General features: G+C 43.6%; 1 gene segment (V, D, J or C); it reads left to right on the forward strand.

Moving 5' to 3' along the window:
• LOC125741977 (immunoglobulin heavy variable 3-23-like) overlaps positions 1 to 14,185 on the forward strand; it is a 56,352-nt gene extending 42,167 nt beyond the window's left edge. Inside the window, 1 exon segment of the V gene segment in view lies at positions 13,856 to 14,185. Within this exon segment, the coding sequence occupies positions 13,856 to 14,172 (317 nt within the window).
• Positions 14,186 to 14,593: the final 408 nt, after the last annotated feature.

Consider the following 14,593-nt stretch of genomic DNA (forward strand, 5'->3'; position numbering starts at 1 on the left):
CTCTCTCAGGTCCCTGTCTCTCTCCTCTCTGTCTCTCTTTCTCACTGCATCTTTCTTTGTGCTCATCTAAAAGTCTGCTCTACCTCTTTATTTACAGGTGTGAAGGCTCAGATTGTACTGACTGAGTCTGAACCAGTGGTGAAGAGACCAGGAGAATCACACAGACTGACATGTACAGCCTCTGGGCTCTCAGTCAGTAGCTACTGGATGGGCTGGATCAGACAGGCTCCATGAAAGGTACTGGAGTGGATTTCTACCATGGAGAGTGGTGGTAGCACCTGGTACTCCCAGTCCTTTCAGGGCAGATTCACCATCTCCAGAGACGACGGCAAGAACCAGCTGTATTTACAGATGAACAGCCTGAAAGCTGAAGACACGGCTGTGTACTACTGTGCCAGATACTCACAGTGATGGGGGCTGTGGGGAAGCCGTACAAATAGTACTTCCTCACAGAGAATTAGGACGTTTTCATTTCTAATATAGTTACATTCAGAAGGTTTCCTGTCCATTTCAGTAGTTTTCTACATTATGAATGCAAAAAAAATGTAAAACGTAAGTGTAAAAAAAAAAAAAACGTTTTCTTATAATTGAAGTACCGTTATGCCAGGTTTGGCATCCATCCATCCATCCATCCATCCATTTTCAAACCTGCTTATCCTACGGGGTTGCAGGGGGTCCGGAGCCTATCCCAGAAGCAATGGGCACGAGACAGAGAATAACCCAGGATGGGGGGCCAGCCCATTGCAGGGCACACTCACACACTATTCACTCACGCATGCACACCTATGGGCAATTTAGCAACTCCAATTAGCCTCAGCATGTTTTTGGACTGTGGGGGGAAACCGGAGTACCCAGAGGAAACCCCACGACGACATGGGGAGAACATGCAAACTCCACACACATGTGACCCAGGCGGAAACTCGAACCCAGGTCCCAGAGGTGTGAGGCAACAGAGCTAACCGCTGCACCACCATGCCGCCCCCAATTATGTTTATACTTTTACAAAATCTTTGATAAAATCAGGACTATTTTTAATCCAGATGTAATGTGTATAGAGGCGCTCAGTTTGATAAAATTTCAAGATAAAAAGCATTAAGATGATAAGACAAAGAAATTAATTTCAAAAAGTGATTCATATAATTCCTGTGGTCTGTAGCAGGCGTGATTATATGGATCAGGGCTGCGGCTTTCAGTCTAAAGAAATATGGGATCCAATTCATATGAAATGTGAAAATAGTCTGAAGGGTGTAGAATCGCCTGTGGTCTGTAGAAACAGAAGGATTATCAAACTACAATCACTGCAGTTCCAGCAGGAAGCACAAGATGTCCTCAGTGTGACAGTAAATGCAGGCAGCAGAGGGACAGAAATCTCAGACTGAGACCCATTTTAGATAGATTGTAGCAGCTGTATTGCTTTATAAACTGCTGTTGTGAGTCATGCCAAAATGTTGTAATATGGTTCTTGTAGTTATTATGAATTCCCTACAAACCTCTTCAAACATCAAACCTTTAATCAAAACAATAAATTCCATCCATTTTCTAAAACCGCTTAATCCGAACTGGGGTTGAGGGGGGGGACTGGAGCCTATCCCAGGAACAATGGCCGCAGGCGGGAACCAACCCTGGGCAGGTGCCAACATATCACAGATCACACACACTCAACCAAGTACGGGACCAACTCAGAGTTGGCAATCAACCTACCAAGCCTACTTTTGTGAAAACTAGTGAAAACCAATGTGAACACAGGGACACATGCAGACTCCACAGAGGAAGGTCCTACATGCCTGACCCAAAGATCGAACCCAGGACCTTCCTGCTGTGAGGCAGCAGCACCAACCACTGTGCCAACATGCCACCCCTGCATAGAGATAATGTTTGTATAATAAGTCTTGATATAGCAAATGAATCTCTTCATCATGTGACCATTTTCCCCCCCACGACCTGCCCCACGCCCATCAGAGGAGGATCCTGTACAAACCTGCCACAGCTTTTAAAGGAGCCAGTGTCAGTGTGTGACAGAGAGCAGCAGTCACTGGGACTCAGTGTGTACTTTACCTCAGTGCTCCTCCCTCTGTCCTGCAGCCATGAAGCTCCTACCAGCCCTGCTCACCCTCACAGCACTGGCTCTCTCAGGTCCCTGTCTCTCTCCTCTCTGTCTCTCTTTCTCACTGCATCTTTCTTTGTGCTCATCTAAAAGTCTGCTCTACCTCTTTATTTACAGGTGTGAAGGCTGAGATTGTACTGACTGAGTCTGAACCAGTGGTGAAGAGACCAGGAGAATCACACAGACTGACATGTACAGCCTCTGGGTTCACATTCAGTAGCTATTATATGCACTGGATCAGACAGGCTCTTGGGAAGGGACTGGAGTGGATCGGTAGAATTACTGATGATGGTAGTAACATAAGATATTCCCAGTCTGTTGAGGGCAGATTCACCATCTCCAGAGACAACGGCAGGAACCAGCTGTATTTACAGATGAACAGCCTGAAAGCTGAAGACACGGCTGTGTACTACTGTGCCAGAGACTCACAGTGATGGGGGCTGTGGGGAAGCTGTACGAATACTACTTCCTCATGGAGAATAAGGAAGACACATTACTATATATTTTGTTGGATCTTATTATATTTAAAATACAGTTGAATAAACATATTAGAACATACAACACATATTCCATTAGCAGACAGCAAAAGAGATAATGTCAACAAAAATGGGTTATTTTAAAACCTGCAAATAGAGGAACAATATTCAGCCATGTTAGTTTTGTGAAATCAAACCTCTCTTGTTGTTTTATAATAAAAAGGCAATACTGAATATAAATAATATTTTAAATGTCAAAAAGAATAAATGCTCTTAAAAGGCAACATTAGACACTGAAAGCTGGTGACAGAGCACTCACTCCGTCTGGAATTTAAACTTTTAATACAGTGTAAAACTCATAGCCTACCTGCAGCAGCTATGATCGACATTCAGTAGTCTCATATGAGTCCCTGTATAATATAGAACCTGTTTTCTCATAGGAGTCCCTGTATAATAGTACAGACCCCGTTTCTCATTTGAGATCCCGCACTGCCCTGACTCTGCCACTTACCTTCAGTATATCTGCCCACCCAGTGAGGAGGAGTTCATGCAAATCCTGACATCATCATCATATATTTATCTCTCTGCACTGAGAGGTGACTGGATCTGAATCTGTCAGTCATGGCGTCTTTAATGAGGTTCCCAGTAGTTCTGATGGTTATATACTTAACAGGTAAATATTCAGTAACAGGTTTATATTCAGTTTTAAATGTCTGTAATTCTCATTTCTTGCTTTCTCTGTTTCTCTAGGTGTTGATACACAGACTCTGACTGAGTCTGAACCAGCAGTTAAAAAGCCTGGAGAATCACACAGACTGACATGTACAGCCTCTGGGTTCACATTCAGTAACTATCATATGAACTGGGTCAGACAGGCTCCTGGGAAGGTACTGGAGTGGATCGCGTTTATCACTACTGAGAGTAGTAGCACTTACTACTCCCAGTCCATTCAGGGCAGATTCACCATCTCCAGAGACAACAGCAAGAACCAGGTGTATTTACAGATGAACAGCCTGAAAGCTGAAGACACGGCTGTGTACTACTGTGCCAGAGAGTCACAGTGATGGGGGCTGTGGGGAAGCCGTACAAATACTACTTCCTCACAGAGAGTAAGGATGTGACATTATTATTTATCCTGGAGTTGAGTGTATCTATTCATTTTTTGACAATCAGTTGAAGTTGTAAAAAACTAACTTATTAGACATTTATAAATTCAAAAATTACAATATGTAAAATTCTTAAAACAGTGACTTTCTCCTATCGCCACATTTACGAGCAGCAATACTTTAAAATTGTAACCTCTGCAGCCAAGTGACTATTGATGGTCATACTTTACCCGCTGTGGGGTGATGAGGATGGGCGCTGTGACTCTGTCCCAAACCATCACTTCTAATTTCAGGGTCTGTATAATGACTGTCTGAGCTTTGCTCCAGGCTCAGCCATGTTTGCTGTTGTTCTGTACAGGATGTACAGCCGCTGTGAACCTCCCTGTAATCCGTCAGCTAGATTTTCAGTTCCTGTTTTAATTCTGAGCTGTGTCTCATGGCCCCTAGTCCACTGGAGACCCCTTTCCTGGTCTGGTTCCACACTTTTCCTTGTATCCTGTGACCATCAGCCCTCCTCACTTGAGTCCTGCCTCACAGAACTTGTTCCCCAGCCGTTTGACCCCTCAGAAGCCCAAAGCCTGGTTGGCTGCCTGTTTCCCACAGTGTGGCTTTTGCCAAAGGACTAAGGGACTGTCTTTACTGTGCTCGACAGTGACAGTGACAAGAGAGACTGCAGGGCTTTACAGAACCTTCAGCTCTGAGGGTCCCTCAGGATGTCGGGGGCAGTGTCCCACATAGCAGACAGGTCTGGCCCGGATCAGGCATCAACCTGGCACTGCTGGCTGAGTTCTGGCATGGCAAGTGGTACGTCAGCCAGATATGGGCCAGGTCTGGCAATTAAGACACTGTTCCCAGTTACGCGTGGTGAGCGATTCTGGCTGACAGTCGGCATTTTTCATCTGGGCCAGAACCATTCTGAGCACGGCGAGCGATTGGGACCTCCCTCCTCCCCCGGCTGGGGCGGGGGCACGGCTATCATTAGGACGTGGGGCCCTGGCTCTTCCGTGCTCTTTGGAGGCTGCGGACGTCCTGGGCCTCCTGGGTCTGTCTCCGCTGACCTCTGGCTCTTGTGGGGTGTGGTTGCAGCCTCCCACCTTTGCTATTTAGTACATTCCATGTTATAAACACACGCACACAACACACACACGCAACACACGCACACAGCACACGCACACTAGCCTGCATCTTGCCTACACAATGGAGCACACATGTACATATACTTGCACGCACCCATCCAAGCACACACTAAGATTTTATATGCTTGTACTGTATAGTTGTGTTACTGTCTGCACGCTTTAATTTTGTTTACTCCTTTCTGAATCTATCCACACCTTTTTTTCTTTATTTTTTCTTCTCCTTTTCCTTTTTTCCTTCTTTTTCCCTCCTCCTAATATGTCCCTCCTCTACGACCAGCTCACCCACTGCAATGTTTTTATATGTGTGAAAAATGGAATAAATAAAATTAAAATAAAAAGAAATCGATCAACATGAGGGGTCTATACAGAGCTTATAGAGCCCCTCATGGTAAAGCAAACATGTTTGGCACAGCAGTGCATTCAGACCATGATTTTGCTAAAGCTGCCAGACGGGACAAAAAAAAAAGTTCCATTTAACCTTTTTAGTCAGAGATTTCAACTTAAGATTCTGTCGGGACGGTATGTTGGAAATTATCGTTCATTTTAAAAAGCCGGTTCAAAAAAGTCACACACCTTGACGTAACATAAATACAGGGCTCAAGTTTAATCAGATGTTTAACGTTAGATTACATCTGCAGAGCTCTCAAGTCCCATGTATTGTCTGTGGGACACACGCATTTAGCACAACACTCTCCCACGCCGAACGACATTTCTCTCTCTGAGAAGTGATAAAGCTCGCACCACAGAAACTAACAGCTAATCCAAACCTGCACCCTCTATTTTTTCTGTTCATGGAGGACATGACAGTTCTGTCCATATTTATATGCGTCTAATGTCTATGTCACGCCCTCTCAGGCAGAACCCGCCGCCCACTCGTCAACAGCTCCGCCCGAGTAGGCAGGGTTCCCCAGGTGTTCCGTATAATCTCACTAATGAGGACTCCCAGATAAGCAAGGAGCACAGTCAGCTCCTTGCGAAGTATTGTGCCATTACTCGACTCACGACCATCCTTTACGGATTTCCCTTTTATTGTATTGCTTTCTGCGATCACAATAAACTTTCCGGCTGCGCGCATTTCTGGATCCTCGCCTGGTTACTCTGCCTCCGGTCACAGTCTAATTGATCAATCGATAGATTTATCAGTTATGCATGACCGTAAGTTGGTCAAGTTGTGTGTCATATTGAAGTCACAGCAAAGAAAATCAGGGATGAAATTCGTATGGAAAAATCAGGGGCATACAGTCTATCCTGTGCAGTGTTGGATATCACAGCCTTCTGGACAGTTACACTTCAAATGAGTGTTTATTTTTTTTTGTCAGGCCAAAACAGAGATTACAGACTAGATTGCATACCTACATGCATACAATTACTTTGACTTGTTATTGTGAATAAAATGGTGAAATGAATAACCCTGTTTAAATATTGTTTACTTGTTTATGATATTCTGTCATGGATATAATGATTCATATTTCCTTATTTGTGTACTACTGTATGTGTATTGGAATTGTTTTATCCTAAAAATGCCGGGTGCTGTCTTGATCTTGAAGGTATGATTTATTTTCTATGCTTTAGAACCAGGTGGCATTAATAGTTTTGTGTTGTGTGTTTTAGAACCACTTCTTGGCCGTAACTGGGCCTGTTATGGCCCAAATCGGGAAGAACCACTTCTGGGCCGTCACTGGGCCTGTTATGGCCCAAAACGGGAAGAACCACTTCTGGGCCGTCACTGGGCCTGTTATGGCCCAAAACGGGAAGAACCACTTCTGGGCCTTCACTGGGCCTCTTATGGCCCAAATCGGGAAGAACCACTTCTGGGCCTTCACTGGGCCTGTTATGGCCCAAATTGGGAAGATCCACTTCTGGGCCGTCACTGGGCCTGTTATGGCCCAAATCAGAAAATCCATGTCTGAGTCATCACTGGGCCGTCATTCATTGCAGTATCTGGGCCAGAGGAAAATGAATAGTGTGGCCCAAAATAATTTAGCTATCTGGGCTGTGGCTCAGTGGGTTACGACCATGATCAGATGGTCGCTGGTATAAATCCTGCGACAGTGAGCTCTAGCTGCAGGACGCTGGTGGGCTGCGCGGCTGTGGGCTGCAACCTGCAGGGAGTCGGTGGTCTTCTTCCACTTGATCCCCCCTTTATCTGGTCAGGGGAGCTCATCGGAAAAGCCACTTAGCGTTTAGATCCTGTTTACTAAAGAATGAAACAATGGTCATATTAAATTTGAAATTTACAGTATGGATGGGGCGAGGGGGATGGGCCACTGTGCCCATGATCTGAAGGATGCCAGTGAGAGCCCCCGCCTCAGCAAAATATTCACGTCTTTGGCAAGGCCTTTAACCACCCAAAATGCTTCAGGGCACCTGAAAAATGCCCCAACCCTGCATCCAACCCCCCAGGCTTTGCTGTCAGCTGTAAATATGTAAATATGTCAAAAAGGAAAGTGTGATGGGAGACGTGAGAAGAAGCGCTCCAGTGTACCTGCACTCACACCTCTGCTAATGGCTGATTCAGCTTCAATTTATTTCAAATCAATAAACCTTTTTAAAATGTGAAAAACGGAAAAATAGAAGACAGGGGAAGCAAACTGTAAGTGTCAGAACATGAACACAGAATCCTTACACAAAACTGTATATAAACTTATTTGGCTCCATGCGTGTGGAGTTTCCATGTTCTCCTCATGTCCTCATGTAGTTTCCATGTTCTCCCCATGTCCACATGGAGTTTCCATGTTTTCCCCATGTCCACATGGAGTATCCATGTTCTCCGCATGTCCTCATGCAGTTTCCATGTTCTCCGCATGTCCTCATGCAGTTTCCATGTTCTCCGCATGTCCTCATGCAGCTTCCATGTTCTCCGCATGTCCTCATGCAGTTTCCATGTTCTCTGCATGTCCTCATGCAGTTTCTATGTTCTTCTCATGTCCTCATGGAGTTTCCATGTTCTCCTCATGTCCTCATGCAGTTTCCATGTTCTCTGCATGTCCTCATGCAGCTTCCATGTTCTCCGCATGTCCTCATGCAGTTTCCATGTTCTCCGCATGTCCTCATGCAGTTTCCATGTTCTTCTCATGTCCTCATGGAGTTTTCATGTTCTCCGCATGTCCTCATAGAGTTTCCATGTTCTCCGTATGTCCTCATGGAGTTTCCTCAGGGTTCTGATGATTCCCATCCTCAGGAAAACTAGGATTGTCAAATTGTCTGTAGGTGTAAATGTGCGTGTGAATAATGCGAGTGACCTACGATGGGTTGGTGCCTCATCCAGGGTCATTCCCAGGATTGTGCCCATAGCTTCTGGACCATTGTGACCCTGCATAGGACAAGCAGTGTTAGAAGATGGATGGATGCAAACTTATTTCGAACCATCTTGTACAGTTTTTTTAAACAGTGAAATGTTTCCAGACCCATGTGACCCTGTAGTGAAATACATAAAAATCCATAATTTATTTTAAATTAAGTACTTCGTACACTGTAAGGGGACTAGGATAATAACACATTTCTATATAATATTAGTAGTATGCAAATGATTAGAAAAGATATTTGCAACGTGTTCACCAGCAGACCTTGTCCTGTTCACACTCATGCTGACAGACTCTTCCTCTGTGTCGTCTCTGGCGTGTGGCTCAGTGCCTTAGGACTCATGATCGGAAACTCAGCAGCTGCAAAAGCCAGGCTGACAGAGCGATGCCACTGCTGGGGGCCTTGAGCAAGACCCTAAATCCCAATAGGGCCCTTAATCCCAAATGGGCCCTAAATCCCAAATGGGCCCTAAATCCCAAATGGGCCCTAAATCCCAATCTGGCCCTTAATCCCAAGTGGGCCCTTAATCCCAATCTGGCCCTTAATCCCAAATGGGCCCTTAATCCCAAATGGGCCCTTAATCCCAATCTGACCCTAGAGTATATTTGCTCATTCATTATAAACAGTCACATATATACGTTTTTTAATATAGAAAAGTCATACATTAATTTATAATAAAGTTCAAAATTAAGAGTGGTTATCATTCTTAATAATGATGATAATCTTCATCCATCCATCTTCTTACTGCTTATGCTAGTCAGGGTCTCATGCAGTTCTGTTTCCCTTCTCCAAATTTAAAAGCAGAATTTATTAAATTTATTCTTTACTTGTGAAATTCCTCTCAGTATATGATCATCAGAGCAGCTTATGAAGGGAAGTATGACCATCTGTGTTTAATAAGCTAAGAGGCTCCTTCAACCCCCCAGGGAGGTAAACAAATTCACCCACCTGCCCGTCATATAAATGAGGTTCCTCTAAACACACAGACTTCACCATCAAATCAGCCAAAGACTTTGTGTTACAATGGAAGCTCTGAGAGTCCTGATACTATTAATGCCTTTATTTTCATGTAAGATAACGACCTTCTGGATGATTTTTATAGTTTTCATCATTCCTTTGTACCTTTGTTTTTACTTTGTTTTTACTTTATACAATTATATACTCTAATCACAGCATGTTTTTGCATTTAAAATGACTTTTAATTAAACATGTTAATTCTCTACAGGTGCCCAGTGTAATATTGAATTCACTCAGCCAGTTTCTATGACTGTTAAACCAGGAGAGTCTCTGACCATCTCCTGTAAGGTCTCTGGTTATTCACTGACTGACAGCAGCTATGCTACACACTGGATCCGACAGCCTGCGGGGAAAGAGCTGGAATGGGTTGGTGGTATATGGTCTGGTGGGAGCACTCAATACAAAGAGTCACTGAAAAATAAATTCACCATCTCCAGAGACACCTCCAGCAGCACAGTGTCCTTACAGGGGAGGAGCCTGCAGACTGAAGACACAGCTGTGTACTACTGTGCACGAGAGTCACAGTGAGAGAATGTAATGGGAGAGTGATACAAAAACTCACTGAGAGCTAATGTGATGCAGGTCTTTTTTGACATGTTTCTGTAGTTTATAATACTTTACCTTACAATGTTTGCGCAACATCTGATATTAATACTACACATTAATTCTGATAATTTTATAAGGTGGATATAAAAAATGTGCAAACACAAGACATTGTTGAAGCACCTTTTGATTTGCTTACAGCATTCGGTCTTTCTGGGTAGGAGTCGGCCAGCGAGCCGCATCTTGACTTGGCACTGTTTGCCCACTCTTCCTTGCAAACAAGCTCACTATCTGTCAGACCACGAGGGCATCTCTTGTGCACAGCTCTCTTCAGGTCACCCCACAGCAGATTTTTAATTGGGTTTAGCTCTGGGCTCTGGCTGGGCCATTCCAAAGCTTTACTCTTCTTCTGGTGAAGCCTTCCTTTGGTTGACTTAGATGTGTGCTTGGTGTCCTACTGTAGTCATGCTGAAAGGTGACATTCAGGGCCAAAATTGACCAGTATTTTGAACTGGTCATAATTCTCTCCCCCTTGACTAATGCCCCAGTTCCGGCTTCTCTTTCTTCAGTTGAAGCATGATGCTGCCCCCAGGGTTGGGGCCATTCTGCAGTGCATTCATCAATTCCAGTATAAATCAGGAAATGGAACTGGATTTGGGATCTGAAAAAAAACTATAGGTAACATAATTGGAAATTAATTTGAACTTTAGCGAGATTGAGATTCCAACTCCAGTTCTATTCCCTGATTTGGATTGGAATTGATGGATTGACTCAAATCTGGGCCTTCATTCTTTGCAGTATTTGGGCCCAATCTGGCCCTTAACTCCAATTGGGCCCTTAGTTGCAATGGGGCCCTAAATCCCAAATGAGCCCTTAATCCCAATAGGGCCCTTAATCTCAAATGGGCCCTAAATCCCAACTGGGCTATTAATCCCAATTGGGCCCTTAATCTCAAATGGGCCCTAAATCCCAACTGGGCTCTTAATCCCAATTGGGCCCTTAATTCCAATGGGGCCCTTAATCCCAAATGGGCCCTTGATCTCAATCAGGCCCTTAATCCCAGTTGCTTCAGTGCTGTTAGACATTTGCTGATCCTGTACTGTGACCCCAAACTTGTGTCTCATGGAAGGAAAACTGTTATGAATAGAGCATATTTGTTCATTCATTATAAATAGTGACATGTATACTTTGTTTAATATAGAAAAGTTATACATTAATTTATAATAAAGTTCAAAATTAAGAGTGGTTATCATTCTTAATAATGATGATAATTTTCATCCATCCATCTTCTTACTGCTTATGCTGGTCAGGGTCTCATGCAGTTCTGTTTCCCTTCTCCAAATTTAAAAGCAGTATTTTTTACATTTATCCTTTACTTGATAAATTCCTCCCAGTGTATGATCATCAGAGCAGCTTATGAAGGGAAGTATGACCATCTGTGTTTAATAAGCTAAGAGGCTCCTTCTACCCCCCAGGGAGGTAAACAAATTCACCCACCTGCCCGTCATATAAATGAGGTTCCTCTAAACACACAGACTTCACCATCAAATCAGCCAAAGACTTTGTGTTACAATGGAAGCTCTGAGAGTCCTGATACTTTTAATGCCTTTATTTCCATGTAAGATAACTACCTTCTGGATGATTATTATAGTTTTAATCATACTTTTGTACTTACTTTGTTCCTATATACAATTATATACTCTATTCACAGCATGCTACTGCATTTAAAATGACTTTTAATTAAACATGTTAATTCTCTACAGGTGCACGATGTAATATTGAATTCACTCAGACAGTTTCTATGACAGTGAAACCAGGAGAGTCTCTGACCATCTCCTGTAAGGTCTCTGGATACTCAGTGACTGACAGCAGCTATGCTACACATTGGATCCGGCAGCCTGCGGGGAAAGAGCTGGAGTGGGTTGGTGGTATAGGGTATGATGGAGGCACTGCTTACAAAGAGTCTCTTAAGAATAAATTCACCATCACCAGAGACACCTCCAGCAGCACAGTGTCCTTACAAGGGAGGAGCCTGCAGACTGAAGACACAGCTGTGTACTACTGTGCACGACAATCACAGTGAGAGAATGTAATGGGAGAGTGATACAAAAACTGATTCATATGAAATGTGATGCAATAATACTGATAAAGCTGAATTAAAATTATGTTATTTTACTCTCTAATGTCATTTGTTTACATGTTTATACTGTATTACTTTATATCATCTGTCACTTTGTGGTTGAATTTCTCTTCTTTCTAAACACTTCCACTTTGCAATAATACCACATACAGCTGACTGTGGAATATCTAGCAGGGAAGAAATTCACAGCCTGACTTATTACAAAGGTGGCATCCTGTGACAGTATCACGCCTGAATTCACTGAGCTCTTCAGAACATCCCATTCCTTCCCAGAAGTTTGTAAACCTGACTGTATGGCTCGGTGCTTGATGTTATACAGCTGTGGCAATGAGCCTGAAGAAAAGACCTGAATTCAGTGATTAAGACGTCTGTCTCAATACGTCCATATAGTGTGTGTCAAATCCTCCATAGCAGCAGATACTATTAATCAGTAATCTGCCCGATAATAATGAAAATGATGCTGATGTAAGGCTCTGGTCCCCCCGCTACCCTGAGTTGGACAAGAGGCTACAGAAAGTGGATGGATGTATGGATGGATGGATGGATGTTGATGTATAATATAATTTATCTATAAAAAGACTTACATTTAACAATGATTTTGATGACTGACGATTCAAACATTTTGAGGCTCCCTGACATTCCACTTTTCATTTCTTTTTAAAGTAATGAGTTTACAGGGTGTGTGAGTCTGAACACTTCTGATGAAGCTACACCCAAGCGGCCAGGACAGGACAACTTAATAACTATGTTTATACTTTTACAAAATCTTTGATAAAATCATGACTTTTTTAATCCAGATGTAATGTGTATAGAGCTGCTCAGTTTAATTAGATTTCTAGATAAAAAGCATTAAGATGATAAGACAAAGAAATTAATTTTAAAAAGTCTTTAATATAATTCCTGTGGTCTGTAGCAGGGGTGATTATATGGATCAAGGCTGCAACTTTCAGTCAAAGGAAATATGGGATCCAATTCGTATGAAATGTGAAAACAGGCTGAAGGTTGTAGAATCGCCTGTGGTCTGTAGAAACAGAACGATTATCAAACTACAAACACTCACTGCAGTTCCAGCTCCAACCACAAGATGTCCTCAGTGTGACAGTAAATGCAGGCAGCAGAGGGACACAAATATCAGACTGAGACCCATTTTAGATAGACTGTAGCAGCAGTATTGCTTTTATAAACTTCTGTTGTGAATCATGGCAAAATACTGCAATATGGCTCTTATTCTAACAGCATGTACAGTAATGTTGAATCATTGACTCTGAAATCCAGCAGTACAACATGATAACAAGAACGTATGAATGTAAATAGTTTGAGGACTGAATTGCACAGAGATTTCCATCCCTCACTGCCACTTAATCCCAACTGGGGTCATGGGGGGACCAGAACCTATGCCGGGAAAAAGGGGTGCAGGTGTGAACCAACTCACCTCAGGACACACACAGAGAACCAATTACATGGCCAACTCAGAGTCGCGAATCAACCTACCGAGGACATTTTTGGACCTTGGAAGGAAACCAGAGTCCCTGGTGGAAACGCACACGACGCAGGGAGAGCATGCAGACTCCACACAGGAAGGTCCACAGGACGCCCAACCTGAGCAAAGAACCCAGGACCTTCCTGCTGTGAGGCAGCAGCACCAACCACTGTGCCAACATGCTGCCCCTGCACAGAGATAATGTTTGTATAATAAGTCTTTGGGTAGCAAATGAATCTCTTCATCATGTGACCATTGTCCCCCCACGACCCGCCCCACACCCATCAGAGGAGGATCCTGTACAAACCTGCCACAGCTTTTAAAGGAGCCAGTGTCAGTGTGTGACAGAGAGCAGCAGTCACTGGGACTCAGTGTGTACTTTACCTCAGTGCTCCTCCCTCTGTCCTGCAGCCATGAAGCTCCTACCAGCCCTGCTCACCCTCACAGCACTGGCTCTCTCAGGTCCCTGTCTCTCTCCTCTCTGTCTCTCTTTCTCTCTGCATCTTTCTTTCTGCTCATCTAAAAGTCTGCTCTACCTCTTTATTTACAGGTGTGGAGGCTCAGATTGTACTGACTGAGTCTGAACCAGTGGTGAAGAGACCAGGAGAATCACACAGACTGACATGTACAGCCTCTGGGTTCACATTCAGTAGCTATGGCATGAACTGGGTCAGACAGGCTCCTGGGAAGGGACTGGAGTGGGTCGCTTATATCAGCAGTGGTGGTGGTAGCACTGACTACTCCCAGTCTGTTCAGGGCAGATTCACCATCTCCAGAGACAACAGCAAGAACCAGCTGTATTTACAGATGAACAGCCTGAAAGCTGAAGACACGGCTGTGTACTACTGTGCCAGAGACTCACAGTGATGGGGGCTGTGGGGAAGCCGTACAAATACTACTTCCTCAAAAACTATGAGGAAGACACATTATTGATTTAGTTTGGTAGTGTATAATAATTTTCTTAATTGGTTATTCTCTTATTGTATAACATTCAAATATGCACACTGACCTGGGGACTGGAACAGTGACAGAATTCTTGACAGTTGAAGTATCTGTTGCGAAATGTTGAATCTTAATTTAGTAATTTTATCTTATTTCTAAGTTGTTTGTGTTGTGGGATTTACATTCACATACTTATGGTTGAAATATGTCTCAAAATTCATTTCTTATACCTTATTAAACAGAAACACGTGCCTGACATTAGTCTGTGTACCACTCTGCTGTGCAGCCGCACTGTCCCCCCTCCCATCTCCCACACATGGTCCATCGCGGTTCCATAGGGGGGGGG

Source organism: Brienomyrus brachyistius, chromosome 5, assembly GCF_023856365.1.
Source record: "Brienomyrus brachyistius isolate T26 chromosome 5, BBRACH_0.4, whole genome shotgun sequence".
NCBI classification, from domain to species: Eukaryota; Metazoa; Chordata; class Actinopteri; order Osteoglossiformes; family Mormyridae; genus Brienomyrus; species Brienomyrus brachyistius.